General features: G+C 39.8%; 2 protein-coding genes across 7 annotated transcripts in view; both read left to right on the top strand.

Moving 5' to 3' along the window:
- The window catches only part of PPP2R5C (protein phosphatase 2 regulatory subunit B'gamma), an 86,490-nt gene extending 76,411 nt beyond the window's left edge, over positions 1-10,079 (top strand). For all 5 annotated transcript variants that reach the window (XM_041128867.1, XM_030041540.2, XM_030041534.2 and 2 more), the window contains 3 exons: positions 2,074-2,146; positions 4,150-4,266; positions 7,152-10,079. In XM_041128867.1, coding sequence (XP_040984801.1) covers positions 2,074-2,146; positions 4,150-4,266; positions 7,152-7,283 — 322 coding nt within the window. In that variant the 3' untranslated portion in view covers positions 7,284-10,079. The remainder of the gene's footprint in view (positions 1-2,073; positions 2,147-4,149; positions 4,267-7,151) is intronic.
- Positions 10,080-15,159: 5,080 nt separating this feature from the next.
- Positions 15,160-27,966, top strand: part of DYNC1H1 (dynein cytoplasmic 1 heavy chain 1) — a 46,884-nt gene continuing 34,077 nt past the window's right edge. The window contains exons 1-17 of one of the 2 annotated variants that reach the window (XR_005931297.1): positions 15,160-15,516; positions 19,306-19,393; positions 20,001-20,174; positions 20,395-20,650; positions 21,580-21,766; positions 21,946-22,217; positions 22,327-22,554; positions 23,069-24,145; positions 24,430-24,609; positions 25,222-25,371; positions 25,628-25,774; positions 25,921-26,061; positions 26,201-26,377; positions 26,490-26,600; positions 26,683-26,802; positions 27,025-27,264; positions 27,778-27,933. Coding sequence is in view for 1 of the 2 variants with exons in the window: in XM_030040280.2 (XP_029896140.1) it covers positions 15,246-15,516; positions 19,306-19,393; positions 20,001-20,174; positions 20,395-20,650; positions 21,580-21,766; positions 21,946-22,217; positions 22,327-22,554; positions 23,069-24,145; positions 24,430-24,609; positions 25,222-25,371; positions 25,628-25,774; positions 25,921-26,061; positions 26,201-26,377; positions 26,490-26,600; positions 26,683-26,802; positions 27,025-27,264; positions 27,778-27,933 (3,975 nt within the window). In the remaining variant the exon portion in view is untranslated. The remainder of the gene's footprint in view (positions 15,517-19,305; positions 19,394-20,000; positions 20,175-20,394; positions 20,651-21,579; positions 21,767-21,945; positions 22,218-22,326; positions 22,555-23,068; positions 24,146-24,429; positions 24,610-25,221; positions 25,372-25,627; positions 25,775-25,920; positions 26,062-26,200; positions 26,378-26,489; positions 26,601-26,682; positions 26,803-27,024; positions 27,265-27,777; positions 27,934-27,966) is intronic. The other variant, XM_030040280.2, reaches the window with a different exon arrangement.

The following is a 27,966-nucleotide window of genomic DNA, read 5'->3' as shown; positions in this document are numbered from 1 at the left end:
GTCTTTAGTGGGAAGTTGCCCGTTTTATTACAGTACAGCAGTCTCAAAATCAACTTGGTGAAACTTCTTGTTACATATGAACTGTAAAATCTTCTTAAGAATAGGATGCTTCATGTAATCTTTAACCTAATACTGCTGGGGGTCACCATCTTCCTAAAAATTAATTTTTTGAGAGGGACACAGCTAGTCATGTAGCCCAGTGTAAAAGATCTGTTAAACAGTTTAGTTTACATCCTGTGTTTATTTTAGCATGCTTTATTTACCCAGTGTTATTTTCTTTCATGTTGTCACTCAGTTCTTCCCAAAACACTTTTCAAGTATTTTTCAGCATTGCATTGTGTGTGAGCATATGTGCATGTTTTTCTAAAAATTACCCAAAATAAAGTTGTTAGTCTACTGTAATACAGGGCATTCGTACCTTATTTGCTAGAAGAATCCTGCTGTGTTTAGTTTACTCTTGCATAGGCCAGTGAACAGAGCAGAATTTGGAAGCTAGAATTTTTCTGGTTTATGCCCAAAAATGCAGCTAGCTTTTATGATCATAAAGTCACTTATCGTCTGTTCCTCTATTTCCAATTTTTTTAAATGGACATAATTTTTTTAATATTCAGTATATTTATTATAAAGCCTACTAAAGTGAGATCAAGAAGTCAAAAGTGTTAATGGTTTGGCGCTCATTTTAGGGGCTGGGGAGCATAGTTAGAAAGTGGGTACTAAAAATACCTGGATTTGAATTTAATTTTAATTTCAAAGTGAACAGGGATTTCTTCAAGTAGTGGTTCAACTTATACACCTATTTTAAACCAATATGCTGGATGTAGTACAAATTCTTAATGTAGATTGGTTTGTCCAAGTTTTGAAGTTCCTTATTACAATTTAGGTAGAAATAAGCTTGCAGTATAACAAATTTTTAAGATATATGCATGTTTATAGATAACAAAATGTGAATGTTTGCTTTTTAAAAAAAGACTATGTAAGGTTCTCTTCCCTCATGGCACATAAGTAGAATCCCTTTTAAATGGAAAAGCAATTTTTTCTTCTCTGTTCTTTGGGGTGGCGTTTTGAGTGTGAGCTAAGGCAGGAAGAGTGCTGAGTGACATAATAACAAAACAAAAACAAAAACAATCCCCCAACATACAAGAACTTTAAAAGGGGATGGTTAAAGAGTTCTTCCTCCCCAGCCCAACTTAACTTAATTGAGAGTTGGAGGCAAATTGTGTATGTGTTTGAATATAACTGCTCATATTTTTTTTTTTACGTTTGGATCATCTGAGCTACACATTGAAGCCTGACAGCATTTTTAGCAGTCTTAAGCTCAAAGCCCTTTTAAACTCTACAACCTTTCAAAGACAGGTGTTCATTCTAGTCTCCTTTCTTACAGATAAACAACTTATTGTGGAAAAAAACCCTAGATTTTAGCATTGTTAATTACATTAGGCATAAGGAAACAAACCTTTCCTACTTTAATCTTAAAAAAAATAAAAGCATCCCATGTCATCCCTATAGGCTTGTGACTCCCTTGAATGAGTGTGGTTTTATCAGGTACTTCTCTGTTAGTGTTCAGTTCAAAATGTCTCTGGGCCTTTTCCTTTAAACTATTACCTGAAGCTGTTGGGCTGATGGTAAGAATCTCTGCCTGTTTTTTATGGTTGGATCCTAGTTTCTTATGTTTCAATATAGAATTCAGATATTGTAAAACACAAACACACTTTGAACATAGATCAAGACTTCTTTCTGTTTTAATTTTAACTCTTTTAACAATGTACAGTTATTAAAGATAAACTGGTATCAGCAGTTTGGTGCTTTCATAAGAAAATAGAAGTTTTTTCCCTTTTAATGTTGCTTTGTGATCGTGGGGTATTGATATGATGCAAACTATCCTGTCAACAGCGTATAAGTGATATTTTGGGCAGTAGGCTGAAACAGGCATAGCTAAACAATTTATTCTTTTGAATTATTATAGTATATTTCTCTGCTTAAGAAAGTATACAGGTTGTGATGCAAGATTCACCAAGCTTCTTTTGCCATTTTTGCTTCTGATTTTCTTTTTTTTTTTTTTTTCCCCCCCTCCAGAGAGAAGCTAAAACTGAAGGAACGGGAAGAAGCATGGGTTAAAATAGAAAATCTAGCCAAATCAAATCCCCAGGTATTTAGAAAAGATTAACATGTTCATGTTTAAATACTTTAGTTTTGTTAAATATCAGTGGGAGAAACAGGTCTGACTGATTATGGAAATAAAGCAATTTTACTAATTGTATTATGAAAGACACACAATAAAAGCACTTTTAAAATTTGTAACCTTTCTCTTGTGCAAGTAATTATTTTTTTTAAAAAGGGTTTCTGAAAAGTATGATATGAAGTACTTTTTTTTTCATTTCTTATAATAGGAGGTATACTGTATTGCAGTTTGAAAAGTTATTGTGCAAAATTATGGAAAATATAGAGATGCCATAATTGGTTTCTCTTGAAAAGCTGTTTTGCAAACAATATATTACAAAAGAGATCTTTCTGCAAACTGTGAGTTATGACTGGTCAGTTTTCCTCTGTGTCAAATGGATTAAAGTAATATTGTGCATTCTTGTCTGCTGCATTTGTTCTCATACTTGCATTGGGCCGGTCTTCTGGTGAACCTGCACCTCAGGTTCTTAGTAAAATGAAAACATCCTGTCAGGCATTACTTGATGTAACTGAAATTTTGATAAAGAAACAAAGGTCCTTTAGACTATTCATTATATTTTGAAATTATGGGAGAAGGGAATGGTTTGGCTTGGTTTGTTTCTCTCCCCACCCCCCACCCCTATTTAATTTGCCTGGAGAATGCTGCCAGTTTTCCTTTATCTCAATCATACTGACTGCTGCTATGGGCAAAAAAACCCCAAACATTTCAATTACTTCACAGCCAGAATTTTACTATACTGCAGCAAGAAACTTACTGTACTGTATCTTTCCAGCATGGTTAGCTGAGTTTTAAAGTGGTGGAGGATGGAGTAATGGTACTCTGTAAACAGAAGTGGGATACTTTATGGTGTCATCTTTTTTCTAAGAAGGAGGAATTTCATAAATGTTTTCTACCTCTTGTGGCATTTCTCAGGGAATAATTACTAAACCGCTCAAATAAAATTTGTTAAAATTAAACAAAATGTCATTTGACAACAGATCAGTTAAATTAAAAAAAGAGCCATTCATATGAAAGCAGCAATTGACTTTCAGTGACAAAAGGTTCCTCTAATCAGATAAGCCATACCAAAGCCTTGCTTGAAAAGTACTTGATATACGTGGTCATTTGCTGTCACAAATGATGAACTATTGCATGTCTGGCTAAATAAAGGAGTTGACTTGTAGTAGTAAAATTTTTAGAGTTCTACAGTGTAAATGTCCTTTTCTTACCAAGTAATTTTTTGTAACTGTGTACTTTTTCTGAAACTGGTTAACACAACCTGTATACAGTACGTTCTGCATAGTATGCTTGAAGAGAGCCAATAATTGGAAGCAATTTAAAATAAAAATTTTGAACACTGAGTGCTCCACTGAATTGACGTAAGGATATAAATGTGTTTAGCACTCTATGTAGTGGATTTTTAAGGTTGGTTTTTTTCCCCTGGGATTTCTACTAACTTTTTTAATTTGTCTAATTACTGACAACTCTTGTTGTTCAGAGCTATTCCTGACTCTGCGTGATACAAGAATACATTTTAAGATTTTTAGATCATTATAATTATATTCATTAAATCCTTGCTGTCAATTTTTTTAACAGTACGTTCTCTCTTCCAACACAAAATTGCACTAGAAAGTTAAATCATTGTGTTTGGGTTGCTACACTGTTCACAGATCACTAGACAATGCATTAATAAGGTTTCAGACAAATGATTGCCAAAGTAGACATTCAATATTGTCAAAATCTGAATATTTTAAAATTCAATATCAGATAATCAAAACATTTTTTGTAGTCTGACTGTTTTTTAACAGGACGTTTCTGCCAAGTGAAAGTATTGGAGTTCCATTTTAAAATTTATTACTTGGTGCCTGGAAGCATAAGATATTGAAGCTAATCTCAAATAACTAATCATATCGTTCAAATGCTCAAATACACTCTTAGTATTTAGGTATTACTACTAAGAATTATTATTTTAACACTTTGCATTTTATTAGTACCCAACATATAGTGATACGAGTTTGATGAACAGTCCTGTTGCAATGGAAACAGATGGGCCTTTAATTGAAGATTTGCAGATGCTGAAAAAGACAGTGAAAGAAGAGGCTTGTCAGGTAAAGCCATGTGAAGATAACAAAGTACTCTAAATTATGAATTACTTTTTTTTTTTTTTAAGTGACTGTTAATCATAGACGTAAACATGGGTTGTATTTTCAGCCCTGTAACCATTTATCCTAGAGTAATAAACTTCATTAGAGCTGCTACTTTTAGGCAATGCTGTAGCAACCAGCCATACAGTGTTAAATTTCTAATGCATGTGAATCTACCGTATGGTCTCCTTAGACATTCCTTCTACAGAAGGTTTCATTTTCTTTTCACTTAGAAATAGCTTTTTGTGTCATGATGGGAACGGAGATTATGCTTTAAGGATAGTTAAAAATATGGCTAAAATCTACCACATAATGTTCTATTCTTTTCTCTATATAACAGTTTTGGTTTTTCATAAGGAAAACTTGTATAAAATACAGTCAGATTCTAGTGGTGACATTTTTGTTTGTTTGTTATTCAGAGCCGCCTTAGTGGCTAAAGCTACTATGTTTTGAAAAAATGTGTGAAGTGTGCATTTGTTTTGACCACTCATGGGTCGTCTTCCTCAGTCCACCATCTGTCATGTTCCATTACGTACTACAGGGCAAGGACTCTCAAGGTCATTCCAGTCTTTTTGTCTTTAGCTAATGCTTAGTCATCTTCAGGTGTTTTTAATTTAACTTCAGTAAAGTGGAACTGGAATCCTGACATTCAAACTAGAGATTTAAACTTGGAGCTGATGGAAAATGGAAAGGTGCCAGGGAGCATTGCAGTATCACCAAGATGTCTGGCAGGAATATCAGTAATATGAATATCTCTAAATCCAGCAAAGTATAAGACCAGAGAAATGATCTGGAGCTGGAAAAACTGGTTGAGATCAGAGATAATATCTGTTAATTTGAACTAATGTATCAAACAAAATTTAATGAAAATAAGCATATGGTCAACCTAACCTCCTATATTACTTTCTTAAAATTCCAGTGTCATTATCCTACAAGATTATATTTTATTTATTATTTGTACTCTGGCATTTTGGATTAAGGTCAAAATCAAAAGAAATGCTGGAATGCCTCCAAGACATGCTCAGTGATGGCTGTTTTTTAAGCACTTCTCTGGAGTGGAACCCTATGCATTACACGTAAATCTCGGTGGCTGAATTACATGCCTCTCCAGGGCAATGAATGGGAGTAGCATTCCCTGAATGGGAATGCTGGTCAGAGCTTGTCAGTGAGGAGCACTAGGCTTATTAAAGTTTCTAAACTTGTGCTTTTCTTTAGGCCTTGGATAGCTTAGCCAGGCCCACATGATGGGAAGAGGGGCCTCCTTTCACTAGCTCCAGAGCCTAGAACCAGTTCTAGTGGAGAAAGACGCATACAAGGTTAAGCAGTACTCGTTTTTTTCAATAATCTTAGAGTTGTATTGACAGTAGTGTCCATCTTTTACTATGCTATTTCCTAGCACATAACCATTTTATCAAGATTGATGAGACCTTGGTTCACTTTCCATCCTGGCCAAAGGGAATTAAAACCCGTACCTCCTCACTCTGAGTGTTCTAACATTAGTTCTATAAGAGGAGCCAAAGTATGACTATATACTGGTAGTTGGGACAAGCAGTTAAGAACAAAATTCCCAGTCCCAGCTGCTGGAATTGTTTGGGGATTTGGGCCAGTATTCCACAATATAAAATGTGCAAACAGTAATGGCAGCCCAAACTAAGGTTATAAGCTTGGTTTTCAAGGGCAAAGATTCTGTTCTAGCAGAGCTAATAGAATGGTTTGAAACAGAAATTCTTGTTATTAGAAAAACTTAGAGAAATCTGTGAGAAGTATAAAGCTTGCAAGAGGATTGATAAGTCTGGGTCACTAGGCAGGAAAAGGATTGATTAAGGATTAGGGTATTGCAGAAAGCAAGCTAGGCAGCGTTTTTGGATGAGTCTGAGAGGACACTGGAAAGACAGTTACATATCCCTTGCTAAGTACCATCAGAAATTGATGCTAAAACAAGAGGTATTACCATTATCAGTTAAAAAAAAAAAAAAAGGCAAGTCAAAAGGACAGCTTAGTTTATTTTTTTTAAAATAAAACTTCAGAAAACTTCCGAAGTGAGGAACTATGTAAAGATCTGTATGGTTTCATGGAAAGTAAGGTTTATGCCAGAGGTTAGCCATGTAGCAGAATGTCCATACTGAAGAGGTGATGGAATGACTGAGGAAAGCAGACCAGGAGTTTTTTTCTGTGCCAGACTGTGAGTGTTTTTAGTGAATACTCTTTGCTACAGTAAAATTTGACCACCATGACTGACTGACTGACTGTTTGAACATGCTAGTAAATCAATGGCTACGTAAAAGCCAGTCAGTTTTTTTAAGGACTTTTTTATAGAAGAACATGAATAAACAACATTAACAGGCAAATTGGGGTAGGTGAGAGACATAGGAACTATATGAGGACACTATTACATAGTTTAAAGATACTTTGATAGGAATACTGTCTGGTTTTGAGAGAACATCGGTAAAATAGTACAGCAGAACCTTAAATTTTCAGATGCATGAATAGTGCGAGTAATTGGAAGCATGGAAAAAACTTAAAATCATTTTTCTCACATGTAGAGACATACAAAATGAAAAATAAGTGAGTGGATAGATTATTTTTTAAAGTTATCAAGTGATAATCATAGTAATGTCATGATTGCTAATAGCTTAGAATTTGTTAGTTGTTTCTCTTTTTTCTTAGAAAATTAAGTCAAGACTTGAAACTGGGTAGCTGGTGGGGTAAAGAGGAGAAAGTATAAACTTTTTCCCATGTTTTTTTTATTTCTTTTCCGATAAATGAATGTGCTGATGTGCAAGAAATATTTTTAAGTAATTGCTTGGTAATTAATGGTTTTGGCCGACTTTGTTCTATTTTTATTTCAGGCACAGAAAGATCAGAAGAAAGATCGTCCTCTTGTGCGACGCAAGTCAGAACTGCCTCAGGATATCTATACCATGAAAGCCTTGGAATCACATTGCAGAGCTGATGAATTAATATCACATGATGGGCATTAAACTATTACAGTGAAATATTATTTTGGAGGAAAAGTTTTTTTTTCTGGACTCAGTTCTACTGTAGAACTTACTTTTTTGTGCCATACCAATCAGTTACACACAAAGTCAAAGCTTTCTTCAACCCAGTTCTGTAGGCAATAACTTAATAGAGTATGCAGCTCAAGATTAGTAGTTCAAACAATGGTAAATTACCCAATTACATATGCAGAATATTGGGTTGACTGTAATGAAGTGGACACAGTTTCCTGGAGGTGTTTATCATAGTACCAGCTAGCTGATAACATGCACTTTTTATAGTCATATTTGAGAAAAGCATTCTATAAACTCTTTTCTGTCTAAATAAGTGAATGACCAATAGTTGGTACTAATGATAAATGAGTGTTTTCAAAATTAGAATTATTTCAAATTTAAGTATTAAACTTTTTCTAGGATTTCTCAATTTTACAGTTTTTTCCACATTATTGCTGTCTTGTAATATACCAGCAGTTTTGAAAATACACAGTTATTCTTTCATATTACAGAACTTGGCTTACAAACTGGTAACTTTCATGACAATCCTCAATCATCATTCCTTTCTAAGAATTCTGTAAATTTATTTCTCCTTTGCTTAGGATAAAGATATCTATATATACCATGTCCAAATACTTTATGTATATTTAAAGCCATATTTTCCGGTCTTTAGTGTATAATACAGCACCAGTATTCCAGATACTAACTGGTAGAAGAATTTTTCCGAAAATGAAAATTTGTTTACTATAACTGGGAATAGACTGAATATAAAATTCCATTTTAAGTTTTTTCAAGTCAATAAAATACTCCTCCACTGTTTTCTCCCTTATCTGAGCTCTTAATACTCAGCATTTTTCTTGGGCTCTAGGAGTTCAATATTCTGTGGCAGATACTATGCGTGATTTTAGTTGCATCAGTTTTTACCTGAAAGATGAACATAATCTTTCAGGAAACACAACATCACAAGCTTATTAAAATAAGAAAAAGAACAGACCCTTGAATTCCATTCTGCTTCTTTTTAAATGAGTAAGAGCTGAGGAGATAGTGACCATAATTTTACCGTGAAGATATTTTTTGTTGTTGTTGTAAAGAGCACATGTGCTGCAAATACACCTCACAAGTGAACTGAAAATGCATCTGAGTTGCTGATGATCTTCAAATGCTGCTATATATTCCACAAGATTACTTGCATGTATTGAGCTTTTTGTTGTAGATGGAAAAGCACGGGAGGAAAACCTCTTTAAAAATATAGTGCTTTGTCTTCAATATTTGATTTCTCTCAGGGTGGCCAGTATTTTGACTTACTTATCCTGCTTACAAGCTGTTTGAAATGTGTTCTGCTATTCTAAATGGGTGATTAGTTTCTTTTGTCTCTGGCAGTAACATGATATAACTTAATGTTTAATGTCTTGATGCATAAAGAGATAAAAACGTGGCTTCTTTAAAAATAGTTTTGTTTTACTTTTTAAGGAAGTATAATGTCTCCTGCATCCATTAAAAAAAAAAATTGCGCAAAGCAGACATTCATAGTAACCTCGTGCAGATGTAGTGCCTGCTGTTTGTTGGTTGCATTTAACATTCAATTTCCAGTATTTGTTACGTTGTCTATTGGAAGAAAATTGTGGGTGGTAAATATTGGCTGACAACAACTAAATTTAAAGACCAACCCAACCTTTTAAGTGGAATGTCCACCGTGTCTGAAAACATTTCCTGTAAAACTTGAAAAAGAATATGCTTTACCATTAGGATAAACTATATTAAAACAGTTTAAAGATGCCTTCTCCTTTTGAGGGAAAAAGGGTGCTTTTTTAATTGTGTAAAGCAATGTCTATGTATTTTGATATACCATTGTTTGAACTTCCATCTTTAGCTGGTAGATTATCAGATTATCAGTTACCTTTGATTTTGGGTGTTCAGTATGTTTGTGCAAGAGGTTGCTGAAAGGAGTTATGTTACCCAAGGAAAAAAAACTGTATATCAATGTTTGATTGATTGTGTGATGCTCAACGTATAAGAACATCTTTCACTGTCTAGATTTTATTTCTGTTCTTTACTGAAGATAAACACTCACCAAAAAAGGGAAATACTATGGTATTTTCAAAGGTTTAAAGTTCACCATAAATTCCTATTAGCAGTTTTGGGCCACTGAACATTTGCTTAGGCAATATTCCAAAATCTGTCACCAGTAATGGTTTAGCATGTTTATTATATCAATATTGATATACTTCTTATCCTGTACTAAACCATTCAAAAACTAATACATCCAAAGTAAAAAGAAAAATTAAAGTAGAGTTTTGGTGACTGTTGTTCTTCGTAAAGTTCTGTGTCTGACGCCTTCCCCCGTTTTCCAAAATTAACACCTGTACATCAGGAATGTCAAAAGTAATATTACAAGTGTCTTTTTAGTGTGGCTTTAGTATGGCTTCATTTTAATATTGTACATACATTGTACCTTGTTTTATGGTAATAAGTAATAAAAAGGTAGACTTCATATTTTGTACAGAATTGTCCTATGTACAGAATAAAAAGTTCCTAGAAACAGCAAAAATAGGTAAGTGGCACAATTATTTTTCATTAGACAATATCTGTAACATTATGCGTTAGTGGAATGTTAAGTTCAAATGTACCTACATATTTTTTAACATTTTGTAATTCAATTTTTTGTTCTGGCATTGTTTCTGAAGAACTTCATACACCTGCCATTTAATATGCTTTTATCTAATTTTAAAACTTAAAAAAAAAAAAAATGGTGTATTATATGGACAAATAAAGAACATGTGAATTTTACTTGCTCATCATGAAACTAAATGTAGCACAGGGTGTTTGGGAGTGTGTTCAGATTATCATTGTTAGCAGAATTGACTGTACAAATTAGAATAATTTTATAACTTTTACAGAAGTTTACAAAAGCAAAAAAAAATTTATGGAAAGGCCATTAGTGGAAAAACTGGAGTAATGGATGGATGTTTAGCAGAAAAAGACTTAACTTTTAGAACAACTATCAGTACTGAAAGGAATTTCATAAATGTCCAATCTACAACTATGAAAGATGCACCTTTCATATCATCGTGTTTTCCCCTCTGCCGTGGTTTAACCCCAGCCAGCAACTAAGCACCACACAGCCACTCACTCACTCCTCCCCTCTGCCCCTGTGGGAGGGGGAGGAGAATTGAAAACAAGTAAAACTTAATAATTGAAATAAGAAATAAAATAATAATTGTAATTAAAAGGAAGATAAAAGGAGAGAAATACCAGACAAGTGATGCACAATGCAATTGCTCACCACCCACTGACTGATGCTCAGCCAGTCCCCAAGCAGCTATCTGCCCCTCCTGGCCAGCTCCCCCCAGTTTATATACTGGGCATGATATCACATGGTATGGAATACCCCTTTGGCCAGTTTGGGTCAGCTGTCCTGGCTGTGTCCCCTCCCAACTTCTTGTCCCCCTCCAGCCTTCCTGCTGGCTGGGCATGAGAAGCTGAAAAAATCCTTGACTTGGTATAAACACTACCTAGCAACAGCTGAAAACATCAGTGTGTTACCAACCTTATTCTCATACTGAATCCAAGATGTAACACTATACCAGCTACTAGAAAGAAAATTAACTCTACCCCAGCTGAAACCAGGACACCCTGTAACGCTTCCTGTATTGACAGGCTTCAAGCAAAGTAGCCATAAAATCAGGGATTATAGTGTGGTAGGTGATACATGGTTAGGCAGCAAGGACATAGGAAAAAAAATCTGCAGTAGGAATTGTCTTCTGTCTGGAATCCATAAAAGTCTTCAAAAGAACCAAGGAAATTACTTGTATAAAGCTGACTTTCAGTAAGTAGTGGGGTTGGGGGGTGGGGGGCGGGGTAGTTGAAAGCCTGGGATCAATATCTAACTACTGACTTGAGTTATAAATGAAGCATTTGCATACTGAAAGAAACAGTTTTTTGCGCAAGCTCAGAAGTTAACTCATCACATGCACTCCCAAGCTTAATCATGAATCAAAAACTAGATACTGAAACAACTGTGGATTCAGTCATTCAGTTTACAAAATTAGGGTCAAATACCTCTCAAAATGTAATGTTTTAAAATACTGACAGTAGTGATGTTTTTTCTGTATAAATACCTTATTGAGTTAGCAAGTGAGCTTTAATCATTTCTAAGGGAATTGAGCTCAGGGGCTTTGACCAACAACTTTTTTTGGCATTACTTGCTTGGTTTGGCTTTTTAGAAGTGGAAAGGAAGGTGCTAGTGTAGCACAAGTATGCTTGTGTTTGGAGTTTTGTCGGTTTGTTTTATGGAAACTATTTTAGTACCTTACAGTGTACTTAGAGGAGGTAGCTATGATTGCAGGTTATCCCAAGTATTGTTCTGGATCCCATTATGGACCACCCACCTAAAAGTGGAGCATTTCTGCTCCTTGAATCCTTACTGTGCATAATGGTTGTGGAGACTTTCACTGCATATAGCTAATTAAGAAATGCCATTCTAATTACCATATCACTGTCTCCCTGGATTATAGTTTCTTTTATATGATGAGGCTTGGCTTGAGCTGTCTTTACCTTATGAAGTAAAACCTCGATGTAGTTAAAAATTTTGTATGAAAAATTTCCCAAGGGAGAATTTACTGTGGAGCTAAAGAATATAATACATTATTCCTTCCTCACATAATTGAAGAGCAGCGTGACCGCGGGTGGCTTTCTCTGAACCGGCTCATATTGGGACTGCATTCACTCCCGCACAAGCGGATGACTTGTACGCACAAAGCATGAAGTTTCATAAGCATCAACCCTATGGTGTTGAGGGGAGAGGGCTTCCACTGTTTTGCTACAATGGGGAGAAGCTTATTCGCATAATTGCCTTAAGCTATTTAGGTGGTTTTGTGATCCAGAAGACCACACTAAGAGGGTTTGTGCTAGCGTGAAGGCTAGTAATTTTTCTAGTAGTCTGTCTGTAGAATTAGAGGTGCAAGAGGCTTAGAGATGGGACAGCAAGTGATTTGCTCTGATTGTTAGTTGTTTGGGGTTTTTGCTTTGGGTTTGGTCTCAAATACTACCAAATTACTATTAAATACAGAAAAAAAAGAAAAAAGTCATTTAGGTGTTTTTTTTGCTGAAGCTGTTTCTTTTGTAACTTATGCAAAAGCTTTTCTTTCTACTTACATTGTAAGGCATTTGCCAGGAGCAGATCTTGTCTGTCTTGACAAGTCCTAGTTCTCATTCTCTGAAATACTTATTTTTACTTGAATTATAGGGGAAATGTGTCATACTGGCAATCTTGCCATTTGGATGGCTGATTTCAATGGCTTCTCGCATACCTGTGAGAAGGGCCAGGTCCTTTGTGTATCCAAGAAAACGACATTCATAATTAACTAGAGATGGATCAAGACAAACTATTTTTCACCCTGATTGAGCAAGCTAAAGCCTTTTTTCTCCATAGGCTTTAACGGAACATAAGAACTTGTGCAAAAAGTTAGTTTACCTTATCTTTGCTTTGATTTAATTTATAACATGTTCCTCTCGCTCCCTTTGGCGCAGGAGGTAAGGCTGAAGCGATTAAAGGAATACAAAGTGTCTTACCTACACTGGCTTTTAGTTGCAAGTAACCTAGCATCTAAATACCAGGATCCTAGACTTGTTCTTTATACCATAAAGTCTTGTCACACATGGAGTATTTTGGTTTTTAAAACCTACAGTAAGATGAGACTTGCTGACATTTTTTGACCCTACTTTCTCTGCAATTCAGCAGCAATGTATATAAATAATTACTTGAATTCTTATTTCCTATCTCTGTTATGCTTTCTTCTTCTTACTTCCTTACTTATTCATATTTTTTCCTGGCAGCAATTTTGCAGCAATGAAATACTGTATCTTGCTCTGTAAGCCACAAAAGTTTTGTGACATTTTGGTGCAGCAGAAGATGGCTGTTTTAGAAGAATGAGGATGCTAGCACTTGGAACCATAGCTTGAGCTAACCTAAGAGATGCCAAGTTACACTTGAGATGGATCTAGGCTGCTTAAGAGTATTATCAACACCCTTTTAATGAACATCCTGAAAGCCAGGATGTTAATTTAACCTGTGTTTTGGGGATGCTTGGCCTGTACTGACACTTAATACATGGATGGAATTAGTAGATAATTCTCCACCCTTTGGAAGGCAGTGAAGCAGGACCAGATATGGGGTAGCCTTGGTGGAATTCAGACAGCCTAGCAAAGATAGCTCTTTGTTTTCATATGAAATGTAATCCTAAAACAACCTGCATGTAGAAGAATGATAGGGTGTGAGCAAACCAGACTTCAGAAAATGGAAATAGGTTGTATTAAACATGATTTCAGTAACTATATTCTGTAAATAGAATATTCAGATGAGTACCACTATTTTTCTTTGTCAGAAATAAATTTTACCTTTCTAGTAAGAAGGTTGGGGTGGGGACTAAATGGGTTTGATAGATTTTCAGTAAATCCCCTCTATCAGTTCTGGTGCTTGTGGTTGAAACTTGGTTGCTGAACAGATCATTTTGCTTCCAGACAAGAAGGTTTGAGGTTTCTATTACTTAAGAAATCAGTGTTTTTTCAAAGTTAAATTGGACTCCTAAACCCCTTAGGAGCCTGCTTGAGCAGAGGCACGCTTTTTTGCTGGCAGACATGGAGGAGCTGGGGTATGTAGCTGGGCTTTCTGGACTCCCAGTATCCTAGCTGGACATCCACACTTAGTGCTGAGTTACACTTGTGTAGTGGCTTACAGGTCAGGACTTCCTTTGTCAGGCAGGATATCCTACCCCATCTTCCTTGTTTCTTGTGCAGTACATCTGAACAGATCCTGGGCGTGAGGGTCTCTGTGCACTTGCCTGTGTATCCACCTGAGGAAACACATGTGGGGTTCAGAGGCAGTTTTGTATGGTTCGTTTGCCTGTTTTTCTTTTGGGGGCAACATCCCCTTCTCCACTTCCATATGAACCAAAACTGGAGTTTTCAGTCTGTAGGTCACCCAATGGCCTTGGAGTACTTTTTGGGACTCGGTGGAGTTGCTCCGGAACTGCACTGCCACCTCCCCTCTCCCAGCCAGGACCAGGGGTGGGGGGAGACTGGTTTGGGTAAGGAGGAACAGGCTTGTCCACCTCAGTGGCAGTGAGCGAAACTCATCTAATACCTTAGATCAGTGAAACATATAACTGGGATAGGGCAGGCACGTATGCAGTGGCTGTAAAAGAGCCTTAAGGACTTTTTAAAACAAAATGAGATTCTGAAGGAAAAGCCTTCTTGCTGCTGTGCTTTCGGTCCCTCCTGTGTTCTTTATGCCCTGTGCTTTTGGGAACCAGTCTCGCAGAAGACCGGGATTAATTGTTCTGGTGCTGGATTCATTAAACTGTAAATAGCAGGGCTAGCCGGGTGTGTAAAGCACCCGAGGTAAAAGGGCCGGGGGTTGCCCTGCACTGAAGAGAAGCCGTGTCTGGTCTGCCCCGGATGGTGACAGGCTGGCCTGCTGCTTTCTTCATGGGAAAACGTCACGTGTACCACCTCTTCTCCTGGCTTCTGGGTTTACTTTTCACGTGAAATAAACACTTTTCTTCGGCCACTTGAGCCCCGGGGCTGCCTTATCCTCCAGGCAGCGGGGCGGCGGCAGCAGCAGAACCCACCTCAGCCGGGCTGCGCTGCCCGGCGGCAGGGGGCGGCGGCCCATCCCTTTCCCCCGCCGCTCAGCTACCGCTCCCTCCTTCCAGAAGAAACCGCTCGCCCAAAACCTTTGTTAAATGCGGGGGCGGGGAGGCACCGCCCGCTCCCCCTGGGGGCTGCCGGGACCGGGAGCCGCCCCGGCGGCGGCGGCGGGAGGCGGGGCGGACTGCCTTTCCCAGGCTCCCCCGCGACGGCCAGGCGTCGCTTGCAGCGCAGCGCGGCGGGGCGGGCTAGTGCCGGGGCGGCGGCGGCTGAGCGCGGCGCTGCTGCCGGTGTCCCTGCCTCGGCATGTCCGACTCCGGCGGCGGCGGGGGCGGCGGCCCCGGCGGCGAGGAGGGCGGCATGGAGGTGTCGGGCTCGGCGGTGCAGAACGTGGCCGACGTGTCGGTGCTGCAGAAGCACCTGCGCAAGCTGGTGCCGCTGCTGCTGGAGGACGGCGGCGAGGCGCCGGCGGTGCTGGAGGCGGCGCTGGAGGAGAAGGGCGCCGTGGAGCATATGCGCAAGTTCCTCTCCGACCCGCAGGTCCACACGGTCCTGGTGGAGCGCTCCACCCTCAAAGGTGAGGCGAGAGCCGGGCGGCCGCCGCGCTCTCAAAATGGCGGCGGCGCCCGCCGCCGCCTGCCTCGAGCCGCCGCCTTGCCGAGGGGTGGGAGGGGCGCGCCGCCGCCGCCGCGCGGGCTCTCCGCCTCACGGAGGGCCCCGGTCGGGGACACGCCGGCCTGCCGCGCTGCCGGCGCGGCCTCGCCCTCGCCCTCCGCGGGGCTCGGTGTTACGCGAGGGCGGCGGCCGCAAGGGCCCGCACGGGCGGGCGGGTCCGGCGGCGGCTGCTTCCGCCTGGCCCGGCCTCCCCCGTTATTCTTTGTTCTGCGCCTCTGGGGCCTGAGCTGACGCTGCTCGGCGGTCTCGGGGCAGATGCTCGGCGGGGCTGTGGGCTGGGTGTGGGCGCGGGTGCTGCGTGTTGCCGCGGCTGTAGCCTGTCCGGCTTGGAAAGGCGGCGAAAGTGCTTCGTCAGTAGGCTGTAGGCACTTCCTACCGCGGCCTCCTTTCTGCCGGAGAAATGACCTCCTTCTTGGCAAGGCAGATAACCGCTCTGAAACAGAACGAAAAAAAAACACCAACCCCAAAACCTTGGCGAAAAGAAAAAAAAAAAACCCAAAAAAAAACCCACAAACCCAAACCTTAATCAGCCTGTAAAAAGCATTATTCCGTGGTTAATTAGCGAGACTCCGAAATTCATAAATCAAGATGTAGACCTTGCAGTGTCTTTGTTTAGTTAGCAGAGCCTGGTGGCCATGCTGCTTGTAAACGGTTCTCAGAAATCTCATCAAATGCTGCGTTAAATACTACAGCTAAGTTGACACTCAGACTTCAGAAACATCTTTGTTATTGACACACTGTGGTTGCTGACTGTTTATTTCGAAAATGACTTCTTATTGCCAACAAATCTGTTGCTAAATAGGTGCTTGTCACAGAATCCAGCCTAATAAACAATAATAAAATATAACTAGGCTTCCTTAATAACACAGACCTTTACTATTAAACAAGACCTACAGTCCATCTATGGCTACGTGCCTGCCAGTCTGAGCTTGCAAAATTTTAATTTTAAACTTCTGGATCTCTGCACCTAGTGTGCCGTTGGTTCAGTCCCTGTAGATGTATGTCAAATCTTAATAGTCGTATTTCATATTGCATTATTTAACATGTCAACAGCTGCAGTGTAAGATACTGGATATATGACCTGCGGTTGCTGCACACTGAGGGAAACATGAAGAAGGTTCTTCCACTCGCTGTCTATTCACTGTGAACTTAAGATGTTGCCCAAAATATCCTGTCTTTGTTTATCTTATGCCTATTTCCGCTGATTATCCTCCTCCTTCCCATTCCAAAGTTCAAGACTTCTTTTTCAGCAGGGATAACACTAGAATTTTCTAGAGGGGGGGGGGAGAACAACAGTCTTTTTGAATTCACAATACAGTGTTTAACAAGTTTTAAAGAAAATCTATTGGATGTTAATAGGCTATGCAGATGATTTCTAAATTTCTCTTATGTCTGGCTCAGGAGGTTCGTTAATCTTAGTTCGGCTTGGAAGTAATGAATATATCGGTGATCAGTTAGCTCCAGGCTTGTCGCATAGGTATTGTTATATATGTATGGTTAAAAACAAATTGAGACGCTTAATAGGTGTTTTAGAAGCTAAATAATAATTTATTATGAGCAGAAGGCATTTCCATCGATGTCTTCTGGTTTAATAGCAGTTATTTGGGGAAAGTGGATTCTCTGATTGACAGCCAGTCTTCAAACTTAACAGATTCGGAACCTCCAGGAGCATATGGAGATCTTGTTTTCTCTGATACTATTAAAAGCAAATTATTGAAAATTGTGCATGGATTAGATAGTATGAAGTAAACTGCTGATTACAAATACAATAAAACAGAAGCCATATTTCTGAGTAATGAAAAATGCTATGTGGTATGTATTGGGTTTGTGTGGCAAGGTTTTGGTAGCAGGGGGGCTACAGGGGTGGCCTCTGTGAGAAGCTGCTAGAAGCTTCCCCTGTGTCTGACAGAGCCAATGCCAGCTGGCTCTGAGATGGACCCGCTGGTGGCCAAGGCCAAGCTAATCAGCAATAGTGGTAGCACCTTTGTGATAACACATTTAAGAAGGGGAAAAAAAAGTTGCGGCAGGCATAGAAACAGCAGCTGGAGAGAGGAGTGAGAACATGTGAGAGAAACAACCCTGCAGACCCCCAGGTCAGTGAAGAAGGAGGGGGAGGAGATGCTCCAGGCGCCAGAGCAGAGATTCCCCTGCAGCCCGTGGGGAAGACCATGGTGAGGCAGGCTGTCCCCCTGCAGCCCAGGGAGGTCCACGGTGGAGCAGATATCCACCTGCAGCCCCTGGAGGACCCCATGCCAGAGCAGGTGGATGCTTGAAAGAGGCTGTGACCCCATGGAGAGAGGAGCCCACACTGGAGCAGGTTTTCTGGCAGGACTTGTGACCCCATGGGGGACCCACGCTGGAGCAGTGTGTTCCTGAAGGACTGCACCCCATGGAAGGGACCCACGCTAGAGCAGTTCATGCAGAACTGCAGCCTGTGGGAAGGTCCCACATTGGAGAATTTCGTGGAGAACTGTCTCCTGTGGGAGGAACCCCACACTGGAACAGGGGAAGAATGTGAGGAGTCCTCCCCCTGAGGAGGAAGGAGCGGCAGAGATAACATGTGATGAACTGACCCCAACCCCCATTCCCTGTCCCCCTGCACTGCTGGGAGGGGCGGTTAGGTAGAGAATTCAGGAGTGAAGCTGTGCCCAGGAAGAAGGGAGGGGTGGGGGGAAGGTATTTTAAGATTTGGTGTTGTTTCTCATTACCCTACTCTGGTTTGATTGGCAATAAATTAAACTAATTTTCCCCAAGTTGAGTCTGTTTTGCTCGTGACGGTGATTGATTGAGTGATCTCTCCCTGACCTTATCTTGACCCATGAGCCTTTTGTTTTATTTTCTCTCCCCTGTCTAGTTGAGGAGGGGGAGTGATAGAGTGGCTTTGGTGGGCACCTGGGGTCCAGCCAGGGTCAGCCCACCACAGGTATCAGTAGCTACACAGCCTGCCAACAGCTTTCATACGGGTTCCTGCGGCATCTACTGCAGTGTTGTTCTGTGAGCAGCCTTCTGGTGCTTGGGATCACAAATGTGACACCCAAAGACTGTATCTCCTATGAAGGGCCAAATGAAATCAGAGCAGGACAAGAGTCCACTGTAATGTGTCCAGTCAGAGCGTGTCCCCCAACAGGGAGTAACCTTCTGCACCGAAATCACTGCATTGCAGCACAACTGCCTGCATCCCCAGCAATTACATCATCTGTGATACATTGGCTGTGGTAGTGCCTGAGTACTTCCATGACTTGGGTTTTCGTTTTGTCAGGAGGTTTTTTTGTTCAGAGACTTAATTTCCAAATAATTTTCAAAGAAAAAGTCTGAAAATACAAAGCAACCTTTAAAAGAAAAAAGCAGCTGTTTAATGTTCTCACTGAAGTGTAGTTATCCTGGCAGCATATGTCTACAAATAAATGGACATTCTCTATTGCAGAAGATTTCTCTCTCAAAATGTGAGTTATAATTTTCTGCTTGTAATGTTTTATCATTTTTTATAGCAACCTAAAAAAGTTAATGGAGTTTTGTTAATGAACCCACTCCAAATCTGAGGGATATTGCAAAGCTAAATTTAACTTAATTTAGTTAATTACGTTGGTGTAGAAATTGAAGGTTAGAAAATAGTCTGGTAATAGCAGAAGATTGTTGAGAGTGGCAGATGCATTAGAAATAGAGTATTTCTTACATAGCATATTTTTTGCAGAGGATGTGGGAGATGAAGGAGAAGAGGAAAAAGAGTTCATTTCCTACAGTATCAGCACTGACATTCATTATGGAATAAAATCAAACAGGTGAGTTAGTAAACTAGATCTTGGCATTTCTACCCTATGAATGCAAAACCTACACAAGCAGATTTACCAACTTTACCTACAAATTTACCTCCAGTTTACCTAGTGCTTCATGCAGTGTCTTTATTCAGGTGGGGCAGTAGCTTTTCAGGGTGGAAGCTCTGATAAAAAAAGGGTGTGTCATGAGGCTGAAAGGAATGGATTTAGGACTTCTAGCTCTGAGGTTAAGGAAACAAGGTCTTATTAATTTGGCATACTTGCAAATGTAACATACGCAACTTGGGTTCAATAATCTTCGGTTACGTCTGACTCTTACATATTTGTCACTTAACCTTAATGCATATTTAACTCTGAAGCTTCATGTATGCCTCTTTAGTGTGCCCATACAGCACGGTCTTTATTGATAGCTATGTTTGGCTCATTACTGAAGTAGAAAGGTGTATTTGTTGGAAGACTTGTGTTCAAGTCTCTTAGAAGCAAGATTTTAAAGTATGATGATGCAGGTTAGCATTTGACTCCTGCAACCTAAACTTGCAGTCAGGTTAAAGCTATTGTAACTGTCACTTAAGTTTCAAATGTTTAGTTGGTAACTCTCTCCTCTGTTCTGCAGCCTGGCATTCATTAAGCGTACACCAGTGATTGATGCCGACAAACCAGTGTCTTCCCAACTGAGAGTGCTCACTCTCAGTGAAGATTCTCCATATGAAACATTACACTCTTTCATTAGCAATGCTGTTGCTCCCTTTTTCAAGTCCTATATCAGAGAATCTGGCAAAGCAGACAGGTAATTCAGTATAAACACTGCATTTCTCTGCTAGTGAATTAAAGTAGGTGTTCAATGAAAAAAGTAACAGTGACTCTTCAAGGCAAGTCATGTGAAATTGTTTAAGCACACGGTTGCATATGATGCTGTTGCTGACTGGGGAAGTAGTTCAGATGGCTTAAATGTGTTGTGTATGGTTTTTGTTTTGGCTTCTTACATGGAAACATCTGTGCTTTTTCAGGGATGGAGATAAGATGGCTCCTTCAGTTGAGAAAAAGATTGCAGAACTTGAAATGGGCCTCTTGCATCTGCAGCAGAATATTGAAATTCCAGAGATTAGTCTGCCAATTCATGCAACCATTACTAATGTTGCCAAGCAGTGTTATGAACGTGGAGAAAAACCGAAGGTTACAGATTTTGGTGAGAAGGCTGAGGATCCGTTATTCCTCAATCAGCTACAATCTGGAGTCAACCGCTGGATTAGAGAGATACAAAAGGTAAAAAAAAAAAAAAAAAAAAAAAAAAAAAAAAAAAGTACTAGACTATGTGATAAGAACTTCCACATAGTACTTTTTATTGTCTTCACAGTTTTAACTCGTAAAATACGGCTCCATGGAGGATACTCTGAAGATCTGAGACCAGTTTTCTGAGTCATCAGAGATGCTAGTCTAAATTAGATTAAGTCTAATACTAGACTAGACTAAGCCTGTTCTAAATTTAGAGTCTAGTCTAAATTGTTCTGCAAGTAGCTGAGAGCATGACTATTTTATCTCTATTCTAATAGACTCAAGTAACTGGCAGTAACCTTGTGAATTTTGTAAGTATTCTTCAAATCTTTACAGCAGATTGAGAGAAACAGGTCTTGTTGGTTTGTTTTATTTTCCCAGGTGCATCCACAAGCACTTCAGAACAGTTGCTGCAGTCCTATCTTGTAATCTCTTGTACTCCTGCCTGTTACTTTTGAAAAGAACTCTGCTGTCACTCAAAAATAGCATCTCAGATACTACTTTGGCTTTTTTCCTCCATGGGCACAGTAAACACCTACTGGTCATGGAACAGTGGTGCCTTTTCCTACTCCAGAGCATAAAACGTTTGTTTTCTTGTCTGGCTTATCTGCCATTAACCAGAATACAGACACTGATCAGGGAAGTGGACAGGTGACCTTTTTAGGCTGTGCTGAAGATACTACACGAAGGTCTTAAAACCGACCTTTAGGACCACTGGAATTAAATTTTGACTCTTGTTGCGCTGCAGTTCCTACGCTTCTCACAGAATGAGTGCCAAAACTGTCTGAGGTTTGGTTATTAAAACCTAGTAGATGTTATGTGTTTCAATTATATTTAGTAACAGAGCAAGTTTTTACAGCTGAAGCATATAAATTAAATGCTCTTCTCCCTCCCTTCTCTTTGTCTCTATTACTTTTAAGGTGACCAAATTAGATCGGGACCCTGCATCAGGCACTGCATTACAGGAGATAAGCTTCTGGTTAAATTTGGAACGGGCTCTGTATCGCATTCAGGAAAAACGTGAAAGTCCGGAAGTTCTTCTGACTCTGGATATTCTAAAACATGGCAAACGTTTTCATGCAACCGTGAGCTTTGATACAGACACAGGTAAAACGTCTGTTCAATTAAATTTTTCACAAATGTCCCACAGAACTTAAGCTGTTAGGAAACGTGAACATTGTGGTACAACAAACAATGCTGTTTAGAGTAACCTTGGTCTAGTTAAAGCTACGTATTTGATTAATGAAATGAAAAATTATATTCACAGTCTTTTCTATTACATTTAGGTCTAAAACAGGCTCTGGAAACTGTGAATGACTATAATCCACTGATGAAAGATTTTCCGCTGAATGACTTGCTATCTGCTACTGAGCTGGACAAAATAAGGCAGGCCCTTGTTGCAATATTTACCCATTTGAGAAAAATCAGAAACACAAAATACCCAATCCAAAGGGCACTGCGTTTAGTGGAGGCTATTTCAAGAGATCTGAGCTCTCAGCTACTTAAAGTGTTGGGAACCAGAAAATTGATGCATGTTGCCTATGAAGAATTTGAAAAGGTATGTTCATGGTTTTGTGATACTGGTGGCTGTGTTTTTACGTTGAATAGTGATTTTCAGGAAGCATTTCATCTCAGAGCTAAAGTTCCTATTCTGAAACTCTCTTCAGGTAATGGTTGCCTGCTTTGAAGTGTTCCAAACCTGGGATGATGAATATGAGAAGCTACAAGTTCTGCTCAGAGATATTGTGAAAAGAAAAAGGGAAGAGAACCTGAAGATGGTGTGGCGTATCAATCCTGCTCATAGGAAACTCCAGGGTCGTCTTGATCAAATGAGGAAATTCAGGCGTCAGCATGAGCAGCTGAGGGCAGTTATTGTGAGAGTCTTGCGACCTCAGGTAATATTCTTGGTCATTATCAGACAGAAAATCTGTGTGGCTTCTTCAAGAGTGTTCACTGTTGCTTTAAAAAGTTACCAACACAGAACTAATGTAACGTTCAGTTTCACTGTCTGCTTCCAAAAATATAGTTTTGAACCCTTGCTAATAGGCTTAGCTTTAATTCTGACCTACATCACATACTACATGACCATGCTCATGTTAATAGACACAGCAAGTCCACACATAACATAGAAGAGTGTAAATAAGTGTAAATACTTGTGTGTGTGTAAATACTTAGCTTAGCTAAACCACAGTGGAAAATGAGATTATGCTGCACAGTAGTGGAAGTTCGTGAAGTAACTGCGTTGCCCCATTCCTTGTGGAACTTAAATCTGAAACATGACTGCAGGTTTGTTAAGGATTTGGTACTAATTTGTAGGGATTTTGCAGTTCTTATTAAAACAGTCTGTGTTTAGTTATTTGTAGGTAAATTTTGAAGCATCCAACTCACTAAACTGTGATTCTAATGCAGGTAACTGCTGTTGCCCAGCAAAATCAAGGAGAGGTACCTGAACCACAGGATATGAAAGTAGCAGAAGTCCTTTTTGATGCTGCAGATGCTAATGCGATTGAAGAAGTCAATCTTGCTTATGAGAATGTTAAGGAAGTAGATGGGTTAGACGTTTCCAAAGAAGGTACAGAAGCCTGGGAGGCAGCAATGAAACGATATGATGAAAGAATTGATAGAGTTGAAACAAGAATAACTGCCCGTTTGAGAGACCAGCTTGGTACAGCAAAGAATGCTAATGAAATGTTCAGAATCTTCTCTCGGTTTAATGCTTTGTTTGTCAGACCTCACATTCGTGGTGCCATTCGAGAATATCAAACACAATTGATCCAGCGTGTAAAAGATGATATCGAGTCTCTTCATGACAAATTTAAAGTACAATACCCACAGAGTCAGGCTTGTAAAATGAGTCATGTTCGTGACTTGCCTCCTGTGTCTGGGTCTATAATTTGGGCAAAACAGATTGACAGACAGCTCACGGCTTACATGAAGCGTGTTGAGGATGTCCTTGGCAAAGGTTGGGAGAACCATGTAGAAGGTCAGAAGCTAAAGCAGGATGGAGATAGCTTTCGCATGAAACTCAACACTCAGGAGATCTTTGATGACTGGGCAAGAAAAGTTCAGCAACGCAATCTTGGTGTGTCTGGTCGTATTTTCACTATTGAAAGCACTCGTGTTAGAGGTCGAACTGGAAACGTCCTGAAACTGAAAGTCAACTTCCTCCCAGAAATAATTACACTTTCAAAAGAAGTCCGAAACCTGAAGTGGCTTGGTTTCCGTGTTCCACTAGCAATTGTCAACAAAGCTCACCAAGCAAACCAGCTCTACCCATTTGCTATTTCTCTCATTGAAAGTGTCCGTACATATGAACGAACATGTGAGAAAGTAGAAGAGCGTAATACTATCTCACTTTTGGTTGCTGGCTTGAAGAAAGAGGTGCAGGCTTTGATTGCAGAAGGAATTGCACTCGTGTGGGAATCATACAAACTTGATCCATATGTACAGCGCTTAGCTGAGACCGTCTTCAGTTTCCAGGAAAAGGTTTGTTTTATCTTTCAAATTCTCCAAAATTTTTACATTTATACTTCAGTAACGTGTGGTTAACCAAAAGTGGAATTGGATAGCTGATGACCTGTTCTGTAGCTGTTTGGTTAAGTAGCTGATCAAGTTGGCACAAATTGGCCAGCTGAATGGATCTTTTAGTACTACTAAAATTGATGGACTGGCTGCATCCGAATAGAGAGAAGTGACTAACCATTACTGCATAATTATTGTTGCCTCTAACGTGTCAAACTAAACATCCCATTTTTCCTAAACCATTTTAGGTTGATGATCTGCTCATTATTGAAGAGAAAATAGACCTGGAAGTGAGATCATTGGAAACATGCATGTATGATCACAAGACTTTCTCGGAAATCTTGAACAGGGTTCAGAAAGCTGTGGATGACTTAAATCTTCATTCATATTCCAATTTGCCGATCTGGGTCAATAAGTTGGATATGGAGGTAGGTTTGAGATCAAAGAGTAGTATATATTTAGAGGAAACATTTTAAGCAGGTGCGAAATGTTTTTTGATTATACTCTTCATAGTCACCCAGGGAAGATTCTGTCTTGCCATTCTTTGAAAATTTCAGTGTGTTTTCAGTATACAGAAGATGCAAGACTTGCTTGTTTTTAGCTGTTGACTTTGGGGATCAATTAATTCAAGGGGAGTTTTGTCCTTTGAAGAAAAAAGTTTGATACAGCTTGGCTGCCTAGAAGGTGCTGGGGAGCAAGGTAGATAAAGGATGGTGAAAACTTGCTATGCAGGTAACAAAGACTCATTGCCTTCATATTGTTTGGTTCTGCCTGTTAAGTTTCAGGTTATTGGAAAGTAAGCCAACTTCAAAGCAGTTAAAATTGTTTAATTCCATTAAAGTCCATGAAGACAGGAGAAGCTTTGAATTGATATTCAGTGAAAATTTGCCAAAACTCTTAGACCTCTTTAATGACTTAGTAAAGGAGCACTTGGTTCTTTGAGGCACCTTAGTGTGCCTGGTGTCAGAATATATCAACAGTGGGGATCTTTATGCAGCAAATATGCAGCTTTTTCCTTCAATGTGGCTTATTTTCTTTAGATTGAAAGAATCCTGGGTGTTCGTTTGCAAGCTGGACTGAGGGCCTGGACCCAAGTTCTTCTTGGACAAGCAGATGACAAAGCAGAAGTTGACATGGATACAGATGCTCCTCAAGTGAGCCATAAGCCTGGTGGCGAACCCAAGATCAAAGTAGGTTTTGGTGTGGGTTTTTTTGTTGTGTCTTTCCTTATTGTCAATTACGTAATGCAAGAATTCTATCTGAGGCTTATATGGGAGATAAATGTTTCTTCTGCATCTCGTTTTGGAGGAGTACTTGCCTCCTCCCATTTAAGTGCAAGTTGATTTTTCAAAAGTGTGTGCTACTTCTTGAAGTCCAAAGTTCTTGCCTACATGTAGTAGTAGTAGTATCTGCCAGTAAAACTGAGTGTGTTTACTGTTTCTGCAGAACATTGTACATGAACTAAGAATTACCAACCAGGTGATATACTTGAATCCACCAATTGAAGAGTGTAGATACAAACTTTATCAAGAAATGTTTTCTTGGAAGATGGTAATCCTGTCTCTACCAAGAATTCAAAGTCAGAGATATCAGGTAAGTGTGATGAAGTTGTATCTAAGTCTGAGCAATTATTTTCACTTCGCGATTAATTGTGCTCAGCATCTTAGTGTGTTGCTCTAGGACTGAATCTGAGTGCCCTAGAAATTCATGTATATCATATGTGTAATTGTGGTTCTTAGGTTGGAGTGCACTATGAGCTGTCTGAGGAAGAAAAATTCTATCGTAATGCATTGACAAGGATGCCTGATGGCCCTGCAGCTCTGGAGGAGTCGTACTCTGCTGTCATGGGAATTGTGACTGAAGTGGAGCAGTATGTCAAGGTAGGAGACTGACACCGCATAGTGCTACAACTAAAATGAACATGGACTTTTCTCTCGGTTTTCCTGGGGGCTGGGGACACATAACTCTCGGAATATACTGGAGAAGTTCTGAACGTTGTTTGTGAAATGCCTCAATTAGGTTTGGCTGCAGTACCAGTGTCTGTGGGATATGCAGGCTGAAAACATATACAACCGTCTTGGAGAAGACCTGAATAAGTGGCAAGCCCTTTTGGTTCAGATAAGAAAGGCAAGAGGAACATTTGACAATGCAGAAACCAGAAAAGAATTTGGACCTGTTGTAATAGACTATGGAAAGGTAAGAAATTATAATTATTGTTTGTGATAAATGCATTAAATTCCAGAATGGGTGTATTACAGAAAACAGCAAGGCCAACAAATTACTATTATGTAACTTTATTCAATTGTAGGTACAATCAAAGGTGAACTTGAAGTATGACTCCTGGCACAAGGAAGTGCTCAGCAAATTTGGCCAAATGCTTGGTCAGAATATGACAGAGTTTCATTCACAAATTTCTAAGGTAAGACAAGCCCAAATTCCAGTTTTTCACTTTCAGATCAACTGTTCTAGACTTCTAAAACACTGATTTGTGCCCCAAACAGTCCCGTCAAGAACTGGAGCAGCATTCAGTGGACACTGCCAGCACATCAGATGCAGTGACATTCATCACATACGTGCAGTCCTTAAAACGTAAAATCAAGCAGTTTGAAAAGCAAGTTGAGGTACGTTGTCTTGCTAATGATTCTCAGTTCTGGAAATGTCAGGCTTAGCTCTTAGGATGCAGCTTCACAATATTCAAGTTCTCTTGAGAACAGACGTGAACTTCATATCCTGAGGAATCCTGTGAACTCTATAGTGAGCGCTTGTTAAAATACGTTGAGTATTTAGCCTTGTGACTTAAGCTTAGTTCTGTCTTTATAGCTTACAACCGCTGTCTCTTGTAGCTTTATCGCAATGGTCAGCGCTTGCTTGAGAAACAAAGGTTCCAGTTTCCATCCTCTTGGCTGTACATTGACAACATTGAAGGAGAATGGGGTGCCTTTAATGACATCATGCGTAGAAAGGATTCTGCCATTCAGCAACAAGTAGCAAATTTGCAGATGAAGATAGTTCAAGAGGATCGTGCAGTGGAGAGCCGAACAATTGACTTGCTAACAGACTGGGAGAAAACAAAGCCCGTAACAGTAAGTAGTGATGATTAATACTCTTCCAGTAAATGAGGTAGATTCTCTGCATTCAATAAGAAGTAGGCAGTTTATTTTTATGCTTTTTTGCATTTTTGAGGGTGCTATAATAACTTGCCAATGTGATGATTTGGGGGGGGGCGGTGCCACAGAGGGAGATGTACCCTTAAAACGTAGGCCTTTGTTAGGTGCAAAAAGCAAGATGACTTCAGTTACTAACAAAGCTTTGGCTGAAACAAGGGATATGTCAGAGGCATGCATGGAGGAGGATTCAGAACTGAGCTGCTTTTTTGCCTTTTTTTTTTTTCTCCCTGAATTGATATTTACTAAAGCAAAAAAACTGGATGTAAAAGTGGGATGAGACTTATTCTGGATTAGTGTGTACCCTTATTGTCAGCAAACTGGAAATGGAAAAATGAGACAAACCACCATTTAGTATTTAGTCCTTACTTTTAACTTGGCTTCAACTTGGTGATAGCGTTTTTCGATTAATGTATCCCATGCAAACTTTAGGGAAACCTGCGTCCAGAAGAGGCTCTTCAAGCTCTTACCATTTACGAAGGAAAATTCGGTAGGCTGAAGGATGATCGTGAGAAGTGTGCGAAGGCCAAAGAAGCTCTGGAACTAACAGATACAGGACTACTCAGTGGCAGTGAAGAGCGTGTCCAGGTACAACCTGCTCACACAACTTCTTGTCAGTTT

This window comes from Aquila chrysaetos, chromosome 2 (assembly GCF_900496995.4).
Source record: "Aquila chrysaetos chrysaetos chromosome 2, bAquChr1.4, whole genome shotgun sequence".
Lineage (NCBI taxonomy): Eukaryota > Metazoa > Chordata > Aves > Accipitriformes > Accipitridae > Aquila > Aquila chrysaetos.
The sequence above is the reverse complement of the archived record's forward strand: the minus strand, read 5'-3'. Positions and strand labels throughout refer to the sequence as shown.